General features: G+C 44.0%; 1 protein-coding gene across 1 annotated transcript; it reads left to right on the top strand.

Annotated features, from left to right (window-relative positions):
* The first annotated feature begins 6,679 nt into the window (after positions 1-6,679).
* LOC124115010 (anhydro-N-acetylmuramic acid kinase-like) lies at positions 6,680-9,949 on the top strand. Its single transcript, XM_046475790.2, has 2 exons — positions 6,680-7,545; positions 8,847-9,949. Exons 1-2 carry the CDS (start codon positions 6,805-6,807, stop codon positions 9,306-9,308), a joined length of 1,203 nt encoding a protein of 400 aa, XP_046331746.1. The 5' UTR covers positions 6,680-6,804; the 3' UTR covers positions 9,309-9,949.
* Positions 9,950-19,496: the final 9,547 nt, after the last annotated feature.

Raw genomic sequence — 19,496 nt, forward strand, 5'->3', positions numbered from 1 at the left:
CCTCCCAGAGAACCACGGTCATCATGGACCGCGCAATAACCAGGACCATCACATGGGAAGCCAGCTGTTCAGCCAACCATCAACCTCCCTCACGGACTAGACGCCAAGGGTCTAAGTACAGCAAATCTCCACCGTCACTAAATGGTACCCTCACGGACCCGGCAGGAGCAACCGTCCGATCATCCACGCATGGACCAGATGAGCACCAAGCCATGCGATCACAGTTTATCCTCATGGCCACTGGCCGTACGGTCCTAGCAAGAGCCAAGCCACCGTCCGTTACCAGATGTTCATGGTCACCATGTGGTACCTAGCATAACAAGCATTTCTACACGTTCAAGGTCTTTGGAACACTTCCAAAAAGAGCCTTTATGTGAACTGACTAGAAATATGGCAATATTCTATGGTCCCAACTTTTCGCTCCTTAGCCCTCATAGCCACAGGGGGGCACGGGTGGCCCAGTCGTCTAAGGCGCCGCAATTTGATGTGCAGTGTTGCGTCGCTTGGACATGCCAGAAACCTATGATTGTGGGTTCGAATCCGGGTTCGCCCACGATTATGTTTCTAGGTTTGTCAGCACTATGTTTCTAGGTTTGTCAGCACCATACCCGTGCTCATTGGTTTCACCGAAGTGGTAAACGTCTGAGACCTGCATCAGTTCGGGCTTTCCTCCCACATTAAGCTGACACGCCGTGATATAACTGGAATACTGTTAAAAGCGGCATTAAACCAAACTCACTCACTCACTCACTCATAGCCACAGACATCACCACAGTGGTTGCTCACATTCAGAAGAAATGAGGAAGCAAGTCAAGCTCCCTCATGACAGACTTCACAATTGTTTGTCTTGACAGATGCCATCAATTGCTGGATGAAAGCAAGACATATTTCTGGGAGACTGAATATGCTAGCGGACAGCCTTTCTCAACAATGGAAGAGTGTGACAACAGAATGGTCATTACATCCAGGAGTATTCAGATGAAAAATGTCACGATGGGATACCTCACATCTGGATCTCTTTGCGACTTGTCTAAACAACCATCTTCCAGTCCAGGTAAGCCCAGTACCAGACCCAATGGCTCTTCATGTAGATGCCCTATCAATGGTTTAGACCAGCTGGTTCAACTACACGTTCCCTCCATGGACTCTACTAGACAAAGTGATCTGGAAGACAGATGACAGATTGCATCATCTTTCTGAGAGAGCACTTGTGGCCAAGCAGAGCATGGTTTCCCAGACTGTTGCAACTGCTGATGGCAGAACTAATCCATCTTCCTCTGGAACAAGATCTCATACGCTAACCCAAGTCAAACACATTTTACAGCAATCTACCAATGCCTCATCTAAACAATTGGAATCTGGGAGAAAATACAAGACTCAGGTTTCTCTAGATCCGTCTCTGCAGCTGTTTCTAAGTCATGGAGACAATCTTCATCCCTCCTTATGACATTTGATTGAATAAGTGCATCCAGTAGTGAAGACGACATAACCTGGGAGACAGAACTGTGACTGTCCCCATGGTAGCTGATTTTTACTCTGTCTACGTGAAGATAGAAAACTCTGACACGGTACGATAGAATTATATGGATCAGCCTTATAATACATTCTGTACTACATCTTGATGAATATAAGTGATCATCCAACTATCATCAGACTAATGAGGACTTTCTTATGGAAGAGGTCAGATCTCCAAGAATATTCCCGAGACTGAGTCTTTCAGTGGTTCTTTCAGCACTACTAACATACATTTGAACCCCTCGCCAAATCCACTTTGATCCAGATATCAAGGAAAACAGACTTTTTAATTGCAATGGCCACGGGGCTAGAGTATTGGAGATTCATGGACTTTGTCGCCAATAATCAATCCACACCTATTGGACCACTTGGCCATAGACATTATACGATTCCTTAATTAGCACCATCAGTGGACCACCCATATCAATTACTCGGTCTAAGCCGTGCCTTAAAGTTTTACCTGAAAGCTACAGTAGCTGGGTGGCCAATGAACAATAGCTGAAGCTATAGACTAGCCCAAGACTATCATCCTGCTCTGCCCATGAGATAATAGCATTGGCATCAAGTATCGCATCCTGGAATACAGTTTCCGTAGAACTTGTATCCAGCTACCATGGTCCTTTAGTGGCTGAGCAATCTATCATAACCAAATAGTTTTCCCTCCTTTGGAAAGGGGGGTGCGACGTCCGAAATCTGCCTCAAAGGAATGTTCTTTGTAACAACTCAGTACAGGCTACGTAGAAGTAGATTAACCAGAAATATTGACCGGTAGATTCCGACCGGCAATGATGTCCGAATCGGAAGTATCGTCATAGTCTGTAAGTAACAGAAGTGACGTCAATATTGAAGTGTTGTCAGAACAGGAAGTGATGTCATAGACCAGAGATAGCTCAAAATGATGTTATAAAAGCCGAAAATGACACTTAAAACGAGAATTAACCTCACAACATCCAAAACGGAAATGACGTCATATTGAAGCAAAACCGGTAGTGACGTCACAAACCAAAAAGGACCATAAGACAGATAGGTTTAGGCAATCTATTACGTTATTTATACGCATTATAACAAATATAAAGGTAGTTGAAGAATGAAGAAACCACATAATTGTGTTTCCGCACATGACGTTTTCAAGTCCCATTGAGGTGATTTCATAGTTTGTTTTTCACCTTCAGGATAGGAAACAACTATTATGGGATGAAATCACAAGAATGTTATCTTATTGTCAACTATGCTGGAAGCAAACAGATCCCGCCTAACCCTCTGGCATAGAGGTAGAGGATTCGTAAGAATCATAGGAACAATAGACAACATTGTGAATGATTCTACGAATACAACCTCTTTTACACCAGAAGTACTCCCACCCTCCTCCCCGTTCTTCTGTCTCGAGATGATAGACGTTTAGGAAAGAAGTCATCCGTCTTGGCAAGCTTAAGAGCTGGATGCTGATTGGCGGTTCTATTGTCTTGACAACTGTGTAGTTGACAGTTAAGAGGACTTCTGTTGAAAATTCTGAAGATTAACTTTGTGTGAATGCAGCCAAAATAAAGCATTTATTGCAATGGTGTAATAGAGGTAGTATTCTAAGAATTATTAACAAAGATGTCTGTTGTTCCTATATTTAAACACATAGACAAATATACACACATATGTAATTTAGAGGTGCACGTGAACGAGATAATTTGAACCTATTCACAGAATGAAATTTGCTCAGTTTGACTTAACCACTTCCAAAACATTTCAAGGTAAGAACCTGAAAATAGAACTAGAAGTGAATATGAAGCTAGGAAATGATAACAGGCTACTCTAACATTTAAAGGTATATCACTCAAGAGGAATGTCCCTCAGCTTGGAATAAGCCCCCGTATATCCCATGGTTGTGAGTGCGGACTAATTATATCCGGTGTACAATATGCGACCTTGCCTATTCCGCAGGATTGCCAAAAGTCGGGCCAAGAAAAGTCGGGCCGGGCCGGTCCAACGGGTAATACTAAAAATGGATTGCAGAATAATAAAACATATCTAGGCAGATCTCAAATGTCCACAAACGTATAGATTTGCTCATTTAACTGAGTTTGAATAAAAATGCACCTTCAACAATGTAATTAACTGATGATTATGACTACATACCGTGAGTCTCGTAGAAAAGTCAGTGTCTTGACTGTGTGTATTCTTTGATTAGAATGCTTCTCACCGACCTTAGCGTGTAGGGGTGTGATGTCCTGGGCAGGAAACGACAGTGTTTTATCTACTCTTCTTTCATTAATTAACGTGTTAAGGTAATTAACCTTTACTAATAAGTGTTAAACCAACACAGGATTTTTCTGGAAGTGGATATTCGCGAATGTCAAAGGACTGACACGACACGTGTTAATAACTGTCCAATTGCAAGCACTTCTAAAGTTCCTAACATTATTTATATCTAAAGACTAGTATTATATCTAATTATTTACCCGTGTATTGTCTCATATTTCAGTAGTTAAAGAAAACACAGAGCTCAAAGTGAAGCCTTTTTCACTCTTCATTCTCAACATAGTCTCTATCAGAAGTGTTTGGCTTGTGTTGGGTCCGACTTGGCCCGGGCGGTCAAAATGCACTTTAAACACACAGATGTATCATCAAATGTCTTTAAATCTATAGACTAGCATTATATATACCTATATATCACTTTATAATGTCACAGTATATCGTATTTAAAGAATACAAGGTGCTCAAAGTGAAGCATTGTTACTGTATTTTCTTAAGAAAATCTATGTCAGAAATGTTCGGTCCGACTTGGCCCGGGCTGTCAAAATCAACTTAAACCTCACAGATGTATCATTAAATGGATTCACATCTATAGATTTGTATTATATCTACCTATACACCACTTTATAATGTCACAGATTGCAGTATTTATAGGAAACAAGGTGCTCAAAAAGAAGCTCTTTTCCTCTCTACATTCTCAACATAGTCTCTATCAGAAGTGTTTGGCTTGTGTTGGGTCCGACTTGGCCCGGGCGGTCAAAATCAACTTTAAACACACATATGTATCTTCAAATGTGTTTACATCTATAGATTAGTATTATATCTACCTATACACCACTTTATGATGTCCAGGTGTATCGAATTTAAAGAAATCTGCGCCGTTAAAGTGAAGCATTTTTACTGTATTTTCTTTAAAAAATCTATGTCAGAAGTGTTCGGTCCGACTTGCTTCACTTTAACGGCGTAGATTTCTTTAAATGCGTTACACCTGGACATTATAAAGTGGTGTATAGGTAGATATAATACTAATCTATAGATGTAATCACAGTTGAAGATACATCTGTGTGTTTAAAGTTGATATTGACCGCCCGGGCCAAGTCGGACCGAACACTTCTAACAGGGATTCTCTCAAGAAAATACAGTAAAAGAGCTTGATTTTAACGGCCCAGTTTTCTTTGAATGCGATATACTGTGACATTATAAAGTGGTATATAGGTAGATATAATGCTAGTCTATGGATTTAAAGACATTTGATGATACATCTGTGTGTTAAAAGTTGATTTTGTCCGCCCGGGCCAAGTCGGACCCAACACAAGCCAAACACTTCTGATAGAGACTATGTTGAGAATGTAGAGGGGAAAAGGACTTCACTTTGAGCACCTTGTTTCTTTAAGTACAGCCATCTGTGACATTATATAGTGGTATTTAGGTAGATATAGTACTAATCTATAGATGTGAATCCATTTGATGATACATCTGTGAGGTTTAAGTTGATTTTAACAGCCCGGGCCAAGTCGGACCGAACATTTCTGACTTGGATTTTTTAAAGAAAATACAGTAAAAATGCTTCACTTTAACGGCGCAGATTTCTTTAAATGCGATATACCTGGACATTATAAAGTGGTGTATAGGTAGATATAGTACTAATCTATAGATGTAATCACAGTTGAAGATACATCTGTGTGTTTAAAGTTGATATTGACCGCCCGGGCCAAGTCGGACCGAACACTTCTAACAGGGATTCTCTCAAGAAAATACAGTAAAAGAGCTTGACTTTAACGGCCCAGTTGTCTTTGAATGCGATATACTGTGACATTATAAAGTGGTATATAGGTATATATAATGCTAGTCTATAGATTTAAAGACATTTGATGATACATTTGTGTGTTTAAAGTGCATTTTGACCGCCCGGGCCAAGTCGGACCCAACACAAGCCAAACACTTCTGATAGAGACTATGTTGAGAATGTAGAGGGAAAAGGGCTTCACTTTGAGCCCCTTGTTTTCTATAAATACTGCGATCTGTGACATTATAAAGTGGTGTATATGTAGATATAACACTAATCTATAGAGGTAATCACATTTGAAGATACATCTGTCTGTTTAAAGTTGATTTTGACAGCCCGGGCCAAGTCGGAGCGAACTGTGTGACTGTTGAGAGTATAGGGAGAAGAGGTCTACTTTAACCATCGTGTCTGCTTTAAATACAATGAACAGTGACGTTATAAAGTGGTATTTACTTAGATATAGTACGTTCCTATAATATAAACGCTATGTCGACAGATGGAAATTCGTATCACGATAGCTAGAAGTATTTGATACGTGTCAAATCTTATTTCGTTTAACGATTGCTACATGTTACCTAGATCAGCGACGCTAACACATAGCTCCACTTTCTAGTTTTTAAGTGATTTACTCCGAATTACTTAATTATGCTGCACGTTTTGGATTGGTGATTGTTCAGTAGTGTCATGTGTGTATGTTGCATCAACAATAATATGTAGATATGATCGCCGATAATGAAGTAATTAGCCAATAACACTTTGGCCCGGCCCGGCCCGGCCCGACTTTTAGGCAATTCCCTATTCCGCGTACCCGACAGCTTGTAATATTGGCGATTCTCCACTTGCTGGACCAGGAATTAAATCATATCCATGTGTGGGAGCCCCGTCAGTTATTCACTCATTTGAACAAGATTCACGTAACTACGCAATATATTGTCAATCATTTATCTTGTTTTTTAAATAAAATATCAGTCCTAAAATGAATGTACGATTAATAGACACCATGCAGTAATGCATAGCAATAATGCCGAACAAGACCTTTACTCTGTGTTGTATTTGGTTTATTGTGTTTAAACTTGTTATCAGTTTTAGTCCTTTCACCGAATTAACCAACCTTGACCCAGCAACATCTCGCCTATCAGCTATATGTTGTGTAACTGCGTTGCTGTCCCACACCGACATGTAAACTCCTCATTGTGCGACCTGACCCCGCTGCACACATATCGACGTGTTGGGACTTTTACATGTGCACGTATTGAGTAATGGCGTCGTACAAAGGCATAGGTGTGATGTCGGGTACGTCCTTAGACGGCCTGGACATATGCTATGTGGAGTTCACAGGCGACATCGAAACGGATGTGTGGGGATACCGGATAGAGCGAGCTGTCACTGTGTGCTATGGCGAGGAATGGACGGACAAGCTGAGACGGGCCACGAAACTAGCCGGCGTGGATCTCATTAAGTTGCATTTCGACTACGGTCATTTCATAGGCGACGCTGTCAAACAGTTCATTGAGAAAGAGAGAATAAAGGTGGACTTCGTTTCGTCCCACGGTCACACAATTTTCCATCAACCTGAGAGCAGTTTTACGTTTCAGCTCGGGGATGGCGAGACGACATCTACGTACCTACAATGCCCATTTGTGTGCAACTTCCGAGCCAAGGACTTGGCCCTTGGAGGACAAGGGGCACCGCTCGTACCCTCGGGCGAAAAGTTCCTGTTCAGTCATGCTGATTTGTGTATCAATCTTGGAGGTATCGCCAATGTTGGACAGAAAGGAAGGAAGGGTTTTGACATTTGCCCATGCAATATTGTCTTGAATAAACTGGCCAAACAGTTCGACGGAGCGCGCGAGTACGATGTGGACGGCGAGATTGCGTCACGTGGGGTGGTCAAGGACAGTCTCCTGCAGCAGCTCGAGTGTCTGGAGTACTACGAGGAACCGCCACCAAAATCACTGGGCATCGAGTGGATCGACAAGGAAATATTCCCACTTCTGGATGTAAGACGCTTTTGTCACGTTACTTTGTTGTAGGTTTTACCCCTGAACTCCGAGAGCGTGTAGACACCCTTTCCCTGCAGTTGTTGACTTAAATTATGTAAACAGCAATTACCTATCAGCAAAATAAGTTTGATAATCTAGCTTGAAAGCAGCCCGGCAGTCCAGTTATCACAGCGCATCGGGGTCTATCATTCAATGAGTGAGTGAGTTTCAGCCATATATAGCATCGAGAACAAGTGCTAGATTTTTTCATGTAAAACAACATACCATTAGTACATCAAAGTGTTTTTTTATAAAAGCAGTTTGTCAAACATACGAGGGGCATTCAATAAGTTTTGCAACTTCAATATAAGACCAAGTCGCAGAATATCTTTTGCACTTTCATATTTCAATATAATCTCCATTCCCCTCAATACACTTATTCCATTTGTCCTTCAAGCTTTTAATTACACTTTTATAGAAATCCGCAGATTGGCCCGCTAACCACGCCTATGTGGCATCCTTCATGGCCTCGTCATCCTGGAAGCGTCTTCCACGTAGGGCAGATTTCATTTGCCGGAACAGGAAATAGTCACTGGGGTCTAATTCTGGGCTGTACAGTTAAATCACCCACCCTACAGCCCAGACTTAGCCCCCAGTGACTATTTCCTCTTCCGGCAAATGAAATCTGCCCTACGTGGAAGACGCTATATGTTTGAAACGGGTTATAAACCACCCGCAACCAGAACTTAGGACACTTATATGGGAACGGTACATCAGCTTCCGGCACGAAACCCCAACAGGATTTACGTCATCACTTGGCTACCGGTGTTTGCGGACAAACATCCAGTACAAATGTTCAATTATTGAGTTAAAACTGTTCTGTCATGCAGTGTATGTGAAACCTCGGGCCTACAGCATTGAGTATTTTACGGCCCCGAGTGTTTGTGTACTGTTATCAGAGACCAAAACATAGATTCTTTTTTATGGTCTCTGCTGTTATGCAGTGTTTGCAGAAGCTGATGTACGGCTATCATACAGTATACTTATAGGGCCGACACAATGTTCCTTGCTCCAGCCTAAAACTGACCTGTGCCCGATTCTCAGATATGGTTGTTCTAATGGTGCGGTAGAACCTTTGAGAAGCATGCAGTCGATGGAAGATATGGCATAGGCACCACCAATGCTCACTCATGCCTGTAAATCAACACAATTCGTGCAAAAGAGTCCAAGACTATAACTTTATAGGACTGTGTGTTTATAGTTCTCATGTATTCCTGCGTTGCTGCTACACAAACCTGTATATTTAGCTTCTGTTTCAGGACAAGCTGTACACTGTGGCAGACATGCAGCGGACATTCGTAGAACACATTACAAACAGAATAGCCAAGGCATGCGCCGACTGCTCTCAGGAGGTGGAGAGTAGTGAGCAGACTGTTCTCATCACGGGCGGCGGGGCGTTTAATAAATACCTCATGAATTTACTAGTGGGGAAACTGAAACAGTGTGGAATTAAGGTCCAGAAAACCGACGACGACACGATTAACTTCAAAGAAGCTATGGTCTTCGCTTTCCTGGGAATGAGAACATTGCTTGGTTTGGACAACGTGGTTTCCGTTGTCACCGGAAGCAGATGTGACAGCGTTTCGGGTAGTATTCACCGTTCAGTTCAACCGTATACAGCCTCTCCCACCATCCAGGACAGGTTCAACTATTTGATGAAGCGAAATTCCGAAAAATCAGCGACACGCCGTATGAGCGCTGGCGGTGTTGAAAATGTCTAAAAGAACCACGCTTACATATGTCTTGTCCACTTGGTGCATCTGTACATATTTAAACAATCCATGTTGTTCTCTTTCCCCCGGAATCTAGACTCCATAATAGACTTCTGAGTGGTTCTAAGGGCATTCCACGTCCATACACAATCAACTCGGATCCATAGACAAATAAAGAAAATGGCACTGTCCCGTGACTATATGAACCACGTACGAACAATCCCATTCTCTACGTGCTATAAACAACGACAAAACATAAGACAAAAGACATAATGTTGCACAAAGTCACTTTATCGCGAATTAAGGCGTGTTTTCACATGCGCCTACTACAGATAGTCATATCTTTCTTACTTGGAAAAAAACGAACACTACTATAGAATGGCTAAATAGTTCAAACATCAGTTTGGTTTGCGTGTATTTAAGTCAGTATTATGAATAAGCATTATGTATACTCGGACTCCTGTGTGTGGTGGTTTTATTTCGTTCTTGCATCCTTTCGGTGCTGCTCGCTTTTGAAATAGGTCTTACTGATTCAATAAAGAATTCCTTTATACAAATATCGACCATGTACAACAGCAAATCGAGTAATCGTTATCACCTTCATGTAAATGTGTTTACAAATTATTAATAAAATAACTTACTGCAGCCAACTTCCTGTGTTGGATGATATGTGTACGTGTGTGTTGTGTTGGATGATATGTGTACGTGTGTGTTGTGTTGGATGGTATGTGTACGTGTGTGTTGTGTTGGATGATATGTGTACGTGTGTGTTGTGTTGGATGATATGTGTACGTGTGTGTTGTGTTGGATGGTATGTGTACGTGTGTGTTGTGTTGGATGATATGTGTACGTGTGTGTTGTGTTGGATGATATGTGTACGTGTGTGTTGTGTTGGATGGTATGTGTACGTGTGTGTTGTGTTGAATGATATGTGTACGTGTGTGTTGTGTTGGATGATATGTGTACGTGTGTGTTGTGTTGGATGATATGTGTACGTGTGTGTTGTGTTGGATGGTATGTGTACGTGTGTGTTGTGTTGGATGATATGTGTACGTGTGTGTTGTGTTGTGTTGGATGATATGTGTACGTGTGTGTTGTGTTGGATGGTATGTGTACGTGTGTGTTGTGTTGGATGATATGTGTACGTGTGTTGTGTTGGATGATATGTGTACGTGTGTTGTGTTGGATGATATGTGTACGTGTGTGTTGTGTTGGATGATATGTGTACGTGTGTGTTGTGTTGGATGATATGTGTACGTGTGTGTTGTGTTGGATGGTATGTGTACGTGTGTGTTGTGTTGGATGATATGTGTACGTGTGTGTTGTGTTGTGTTGGATGATATGTGTACGTGTGTGTTGTGTTGGATGATATGTGTACGTGTGTGTTGTGTTGGATGGTATGTGTACGTGTGTGTTGTGTTGGATGATATGTGTACGTGTGTGTTGTGTTGGATGATATGTGTACGTGTGTGTTGTGTTGGATGATATGTGTACGTGTGTTGTGTTGGATGATATGTGTACGTGTGTGTTGTGTTGGATGATATGTGTACGTGTGTGTTGTGTTGGATGATATGTGTACGTGTGTGTTGTGTTGGATGATATGTGTACGTGTGTGTTGTGTTGTGTTGGATGATATGTGTACGTGTGTGTTGTGTTGGATGGTATGTGTACGTGTGTGTTGTGTTGGATGATATGTGTACGTGTGTGTTGTGTTGGATGGTATGTGTACGTGTGTGTTGTGTTGGATGATATGTGTACGTGTGTGTTGTGTTGGATGATATGTGTACGTGTGTGTTGTGTTGGATGATATGTGTACGTGTGTGTTGTGTTGGATGGTATGTGTACGTGTGTGTTGTGTTGGATGATATGTGTACGTGTGTGTTGTGTTGGATGATATGTGTACGTGTGTGTTGTGTTGGATGGTATGTGTACGTGTGTGTTGTGTTGGATGATATGTGTACGTGTGTGTTGTGTTGGATGATATGTGTACGTGTGTGTTGTGTTGGATGATATGTGTACGTGTGTGTTGTGTTGGATGATATGTGTACGTGTGTGTTGTGTTGGATGGTATGTGTACGTGTGTGTTGTGTTGGATGATATGTGTACGTGTGTGTTGTGTTGGATGATATGTGTACGTGTGTGTTGTGTTGGATGATATGTGTACGTGTGTGTTGTGTTGGATGATATGTGTACGTGTGTGTTGTGTTGGATGATATGTGTACGTGTGTGTTGTGTTGGATATGTTTCTTTGTAATGTATATTCAACGCCAAAAAAACGCGAACCATAGAAACATAGAGACGTTTTTGCGTTGAGAAGAGATGTTTCCAATGCGTTCCACTTAATGAGAAAACTAATAATCAGCCAACTTTACACGCTAATCCTGCATGAGGCCAAATGGTGCATCTCGAGTCATGGGTCTATGACGTCACATGTGATGCTTTCATAAGCGTCGATTCACACAACATACCAGTTTGTTCGTTTGTTTTTCGAATCAATCTATAATATTTCTTGAATATGAGTAATTCTTCATATATTTACCAACATGTATGGCATTCGCGTGTCTTTTGTCGGCGAGTATAAAACATAGGTATTTGTATATATAACAGAGGTATTACATCTAGGGCGGAAGAACGGCATTTACCTGTGGGGATATGAGGCTCAGAACAGCCATCAGTACACACACACACACACACACACACACACACACACACACACACACACACACCTCCTTACCTCCTTATGATAAATATAAATACTAAAGAAGACTAGCTTGCCCCAGTCAGTCAGTGCAGTGAAGTGAATCATGCAGAGTTGTAATGCAGCAGCAGTGACCAGAGAAGAGACATTTTAAGGCTAAAGATCTGGCCACATGCTTCAGAGACGATCACTGGCCAAGTCGCCATCGAGTGGACCAGGTCACTAAAGACAAAGCAACACAAGAGAACCCCAATGCTAACTTACATGACTACTTTACCTAGGGATAAGTGGCAGCGGCGGAGGAGGGGGAGGGAGGAGGAGAGAGACGGGGGAGGAGGAAGGCGGGAGGGAGGAGGGTGTGGCAGGGTGTGTGCGTGTGTGTGTCGATGGCATGTGGAGATGATAGATCACTGAGACGAACTTATAAAAGTTATAATACACAGTCGATGACCCTGCCACTTTGTTGCTAGGTTGACGTCATTTCGGCGAAGGATCCTGCAACAACATGTCACAAATCATGTCATCGGGTATGATGATGTGATTGTAAACTTTGAGGTGCAAAGCTTCGTTCCACAAGGCGATCGTGTGTTGTAGCCCAATATGACAGCTGTTCGTCTAAGTTACAGTAGGTGAGTGGCGATCACCTTAGCGCTACGATCATGGTGTGGAACGGACGCCTGAATTCTAAAGGTGAATCGGCATGCACAGACATGAACGTGATGTAGGTATATATGCCTACGTACTGTTACTCGTGTCTCCATGCAAAACGTGGTGTCACGCGTGACTACAAACAGACTTTTATAAATATGATTATTATTTATACCGAGGAGTCGGCACTCGTGTATGTTTACATGCGTACTGTCATTCGTGTCTTCAAACAGACGTGATGTACTTCATGTCTTCATGCAAACGTGATGTACTTCGTGTCTCCATGCAAACGTAGTGTCATGCGTGACTACAAACACACGTAGAAGTATAGATCGATACACATGCGTGACGTTTGCAAACGTGATGTACTTCGTGTCTCCATGCAAACGTGATGCCACTCGTGTACACAACCATACATACAAACATACAAACATACATAGAGACGTGGTGTGACGGGCAGGCGTGTGCCTCAAAGAGGACTGGGGGGAGGGTGTGGATTCTTTTGGATTGTTGTTGTTTGTGTTGGCAAAGCAAGCAGGGTGGGTGTCGATTGCGTGTGGAGATGATAGATCACTGAGACGAGCTTATAACAGTTATAATACACAGTCGATGACCCAGCCACTTTGTTGACACCACATCGGCGGATAGGATCTTGCAACAACATTCCACAAATGACATCATCGACTATGATGACGTGATTGTAAACTTTGAGGTGCAAGGTTTTGCTCCACAAGGCGATCGTATTGTAGCACAAGGACTGTCGTTCGTTTAAGTTACAGTAGGTGAGTGGCGATCACCTTAGCGCTACGATCATGGTGTGGAACGGACGCCTGAATTCTAAAGGTGAACCGACATGCAGGAATGCAGGGAGCGGATCGTAATGGTCCCTGTTTTGATTGGTCCAACACGCTGCGCGCTGATTGGACCGTTCCGACTTTCACCCAGCTTTTCCAAACCGACCCGACCCTTGTGTTTCTTTTCCATAGGAAAAATGATGACAAGGGAGCGTCTATTGGTTTTAAGGCACTGACACTCTGTTTCCTGATTGGACGACAACCCAAGCTTCTGATGGGTAACCTGTTTTTCTCCCTGGGGTGAGCATGCTTATTTCCCAATCCTAAAAAGACAACACAATTCATTTTTTCAACTTTTAGAGTGGATCGAAAGGGCCCCTGTTTTGATGGGTCCAAAAAGCGACACGCCGATGGATCCGTTTCGGTGCCTGGACTGAGACTCGGTTTTCCAAATTGGTCCAAACCTTGTGTTTGTTTTTTTCATAGGAAAAAAAATACATTTTCCATGGGAGAGAAAGCACAACTCGGCTCGGGTGCTGTCTTCTGATTGGTCGGTGCTGACTTCTGATTGGTCAGATTTCAACCAATCAGAGACCTTGGTTTTCTATATAAAGGAAGGGCTGACGTTCATCAGGCACTCATCGCCATCATGATGGACAAGCAGAGTACTCCCTATCGTTTGGAGAGGAAACACAACACGATCCAGACTGTTAAGAACTGCTAACCATACGTATCGTTTGACCTTCACCCCAGACTTCTTGGACACCGTACCACCGGACCGTGTTCCCATAGAACTGCCGGCTTTATTTGACAGGATGATCGATGACTACTATCAACAGATGTCAGGCCAGAGAGGAGATCGTATTGGTCTAGGTATAAACCACCCTGCTTTGAACACTCCCATACGCATTCCCTTTCGTCGCTTTGAAGATCTCAATGGGCTAGATATCTTACATGCAGTCCAACAAAGCCCTGAACATCGATGCCACCATGGTTGTGACTTTAGTACACGTAGCAGATCCCGACAGGCTAGGATCAAATCAACACTGTTACACCCAACATCTCCAGTCACCGTCAGAGGGAAAACCCAGCGCCTGTCAATCGATTCAAAGGTGCCCGACCTGTTATCAGGTGGTCTGCGTCTTGGAGACCCCCATGGCTCATCACGAGTGCTCAGATGAAGAGCGTCCCTGCTTAGTGTGCCGAGAACCCCAGACCATCGCTGTTACATGACACCTCTCCGTGAAGCCAACGAGGAAGAGGGGGAAGAATGCTACAACCAAATCTAACGAGACAATGTCAAATACGTCTTCTATGATTTTGAATGTAAGCAAGACACGGGGGAGCACATTCCAAGTTTGTGTGTGGTGCAGTTAGGATGTGGACGATGCATCGGTGAAGCGACCAAGGAGATGTGCGAACACTGTCCATGGTGAGGAGAAAGTTATGGTCCCAGCCGCGAGATAGTGTTTTGAGGCCCCACCATGCGACACGATGTGTGTGTCTGGTTGACGACACTGGCAGAAAAACCCAAGAAGAAGAAGAACCAAGAGGAAGAGGAAGAGGGCAACACACGCAAGGGGACAACTGCACATCCATACAAAAGAAAACAGGACGGAACGCTCTCAGGCCATCCCTCAACAAAACGTCAGCGACGTCCATCACCCCAGGAGGAGGAGGAAGAGGGGAAGGGGGAGGATGTCATGGAGGTGGACTCGTTGGAGGAAAAGGGGATAAAGAAAACGAAGAAGAAGAACATCACCAGTGTCCAGAAGGAGGAGCTCATTTATGTGATGGCACATAATGCGCGATCTTATGATTTGCACTTGATCCTGAAGCAGCCGAAGAGGCACTCGTTGAAACAGTAACCTCACATGCACCATTGCTGCAGCAGTACTCATCGCAGACAACACCAACAACAACACCCGTAGCAGCAGCAGCAGAAGCAGCCACCACACAGGCAGAAGAAGATGCAGCTGCAGACGCAGCAACAACACCCTCACTAAAAGTATTCATCAATGCACTACAGATGACGCAATGCGCGGCAGGTGTGAGGGCATCGAAGCACCCTCATCAACAGCATCCACAGCAAAACCAGTGGCACAAGCAGTGGCACCAGCAGCGGCAGCCACCACCCCCACAGCAACAGAAGCACCAGCAGCAACACCCTCACTAACAGAACTCCTCGACACACTCCACGCAGCCGCAGCAGCAACAACACCCTCACCAGCAGCAGCAGCACCAGAACTCATCTCAGCACTATACAGAGCGACAGTAGCAGCTGCAGCAGCAACACCCTCACCAACAGAAGCAGCAGCAACAGCAGCACTCGTTGCAACATTGAGCAGGCTACCTGTGTGATGACGATGACGAAGGTTGTCATCCACTTTTTCGCATTGTCCGCATGGTTTCACATTGTTTCGCATTGTTTGCCCTGTATCTAAGTTGAAGTGTGTTAGGTGTCATCGTTAAACAGGGATAAATTGAACTGACTCTTTGTGTCTTGATTGATCTCAACTCCAATAGGATGCCGAACCGAGGGTAGAGGCTGAGTTGAGATGTTGTCTGTCTGTCTGTCTGTCATGTCAGTGCACATGCTCGTTGTAAAGGTAAAGAATAAAATTTAAAAAATAGATAAAAGAGAAAGGCCATGCTTGAAAGATCAGTTGCCTTGTAAGACGTGATGGAGTCCACATGGTGTTCAGACTGTGGTAAGACATTTTCTAGAAGAGATGTCTTACTTATGCATAAAAAACACGTGCATGGCTTATCAGCACCACCACCACCTCCACCACCGCTGTCGTGTGTCAGTCAGCCCAAACACGGGATGGAGTCTGATCACATCGTTAGTAACATGCAAGACGTCATGGAGTCCACATGTGTGTATGTATGGTTGTGTACACGAGTGGCATCACGTTTGCATGGAGACACGAAGTACATCACGTTTGCAAACGTCACGCATGTGTATCGATCTATACTTCTACGTGTGTTTGTAGTCACGCATGACACTACGTTTGCATGGAGACACGAAGTACATCACGTTTGCATGAAGACACGAAGTACATCACGTTTGCATGAAGACATGAAGTACATCACGCTTGCATGAAGACATGAAGTACATCACGTCTGTTTGAAGACACGAATGACAGTACGCATGTAAACATACACGAGTACCGACTCCTCGGTATAAATTTCAATCATATTTATAAAAGTCTGTTTGTAGTCACGCGTGACACCACGTTTTGCATGGAGACACGAGTAACAGTACGTAGGCATATACCTACATCACGTTCATGTCTGTGCATGCCGATTCACCTTTAGAATTCAGGCGTCCGTTCCACACCATGATCGTAGCGCTAAGGTGATCGCCACTCACCTACTGTAACTTAGACGAACAGCTGTCATATTGGGCTACAATACACGATCGCCTTGTGGAACGAAGCCTTGCACCTCAAAGTTTACAATCACATCATCATACCCGATGACATGATTTGTGACATGTTGTTGCAAGATCCTTCGCCGATATGACGTCAACCTAGCAACAAAGTGGCAGGGTCATCGACTGTGTATTATAACTTTTATAAGTTCGTCTCAGTGATCTATCATCTCCACATGCCATCGACACACACACACACACGCACACACCCTGCCACACCCTCCCCCGTCTCCCTCCTCCTCCTCCTCCCTCCGCCGCCGCCGCCGCTTCCCTCCCCCTCCTCCGCCGCCGCCACCGCCTCCCTCCCTCCCCTCCCGCCTTCCCGCCCTCTCTCCTCCTACCCTCTTGGAGGCGCCGTACCGCCATCTTGGATGGGGAGATGGCCCCTCAGAAACGGACGTGCCGCCATCTTAGAGGTGCGCACGCCTCATGGAAACGGACATGCCGCCATCTTGGATGCGCGCGCCACCGGAAACGGAAGTGGCGCCATCTTGGATGCGCCCGCATGACCCACAATGCCCTGCGCATGTCAAATGACGTCATCAGAGGTCACATGACCAAACCGACCAATCAGAAGAATCTGACTTAAAAAGTCCAGTTTCCGCACTTGCCGAACAAGGCTGGAATTACTGGACTCGATCGTAGTGCCACCAGTGGCAATTACCAGTTATGTCCCTTCTAAACCTCTCCTATGGACCAATCAGATTCCACCCCTCGTATCACTTGCGTTTGCTTCACACAAAATGGTGGCGCCCAGTCAGGACGATCTGATCGATAAACAAGATCTATACTGTGATAAAACGGGTCTTACATCGCGACATCAAATCACGTGAGCATCTTGATTAAAAACATGAAAAGATTTGGAAAATATCTGCTGAAAACAAGTTGGCGGTTGTGATGCTGTGCAAATCCTGCAATCGATCGAAATCTGCACGACAGATTACGAACCGGATTTCGATTTCGGTGCGCGATTTTGATTGGACTATGCATAGACTCGTCAGTCCAGCCAAAATGTAACACCATAACACCAGCCTAGTTCGGCAAGGGTGGAAACTGGACTTTTATAGCCAGTTAACTCTCTTGCCTCGGGAAGATGGGTTGGCACAAGAAAAAAAAACAATTTGAACGAAAAATGTCAGAACATATAAGGCACCAGTTCAACACTTGCCTGATGTGCATGGGTTTCAAGGAGATATAGGAAGCGTTATGTAAGTTATGCTCTTGAAATGAACACTACCTGTGCAACGCAAAAACAGAAAAAAAAACGCGGGCCACAGCTCGTTCAAATATCAATTCTTGGTGGCGGTCGTCAAACTCGATAACATAGTCATCACTTGATGTATGTAACGTCATCTTTTGTGGTTTCGGGGAACTTGACAGTACTGTACACAATGTTATGAAAAAACATGGCCATAACTTTGTAAAACATAATGTGTCGATGACATCTTGCCCGCCTCTTTAGGGGAGAACAGGTAGGACATCCTTCCCTTGAGTTGTACTTATATCTTCATGGGTGGCGTTAAGCATATTTTTCTGCAAGTACTTCATCTCTGCGCGTTCCTGTGTCCATTTTCCAAAGGTCACACACCCCTGTTTAGTTTACTGAGCTGTCACAGTGAAAGAAGTTAAAGAAGTATGTTTTATTTTCGCTGTTCGATAGATCAGCGCTATATATCCCAGCTATTTGTTTACAGACATATCCTTCACGAAGTGTGTACAGCAATACTGATATTAACGTGACCTACTGATGGCATCCTCCTGGGCCGCATATTTCCCCACATGACGTCTTCGCGGAAGTGGAGGAATGTGATATGTATTTCCCTCAGGGCGTGGTCAACATTACTAATATGCAATTTTTATTAAGTCTGCTGCGTTAATCAGAACAAGCGTGCGGATTCACTGACGCGCGGACTTGAGGAATGTCCATTTTGTATGATTTGTCACAAACAGTAGCCTTGTCACACACTAAAGCCATGTCACACACAGTCTCCTTGTCACACACTACTGCCATGTCACACGCAGTAGCCTTGTCAGGGGGCACGGGTGGCCCAGTCGTCTAAGGCGCCGCGATTCGCTGTGCAGAGTTGCGTCCCTTGGGCGCGCCAGAAACCTATGATTGTGGGTTCGAATCCCGGTTCGCCCCGTTTATGTTTCTAGGTTTGTCAATACCATACCTGTGCTAGTGGGTTTCACCGAAGTGGTAAACGTCTGAGACATGCATCACTTCGGGCTTTCCTCCCACATTAAGCTGACACGCCGTGATATAACTGTAATACTGTTAAAAGCGGTGTTAAACCGAACTCACTCACTCAGTAGCCTTGTCACACAGTAACCATGCCACACACAGTAGCCATGTCACACACAGTGGCCATGACACACACAGTAGCGATGTCACATACTGTAGCCATGTGACACAGTAGCCATGTGACACAGTATCACTATGTCACACACAGTAGCCATGTCACACACAGTAGCGATGTCACATACTGTAGCCATGTGACACAGTAGCCATGTGACACAGTATCACTATGTCACACACAGTAGCCATGTCACACACAGAAGCCATGTCACACAGAGTAGCCTTGTCACACACAGTAGCCATGTGATAAATATGGTTGGCC

The sequence above is a fragment of the Haliotis rufescens genome, unplaced genomic scaffold, assembly GCF_023055435.1.
Source record: "Haliotis rufescens isolate VD_foot unplaced genomic scaffold, xgHalRufe1.0.p SCAF_7, whole genome shotgun sequence".
Lineage (NCBI taxonomy): Eukaryota > Metazoa > Mollusca > Gastropoda > Lepetellida > Haliotidae > Haliotis > Haliotis rufescens.

Coding starts and splice junctions, on each gene's coding strand:
- LOC124115010 (XM_046475790.2), top strand. CDS start 6,805: ATGGCGTCGTACAAAGGCATAGGTGTGATGTCGGGTACGTCCTTAGAC. Junction 7,546..8,846: donor AAATATTCCCACTTCTGGAT/GTAAGACGCTTT, acceptor CTTCTGTTTCAG/GACAAGCTGTACACTGTGGC.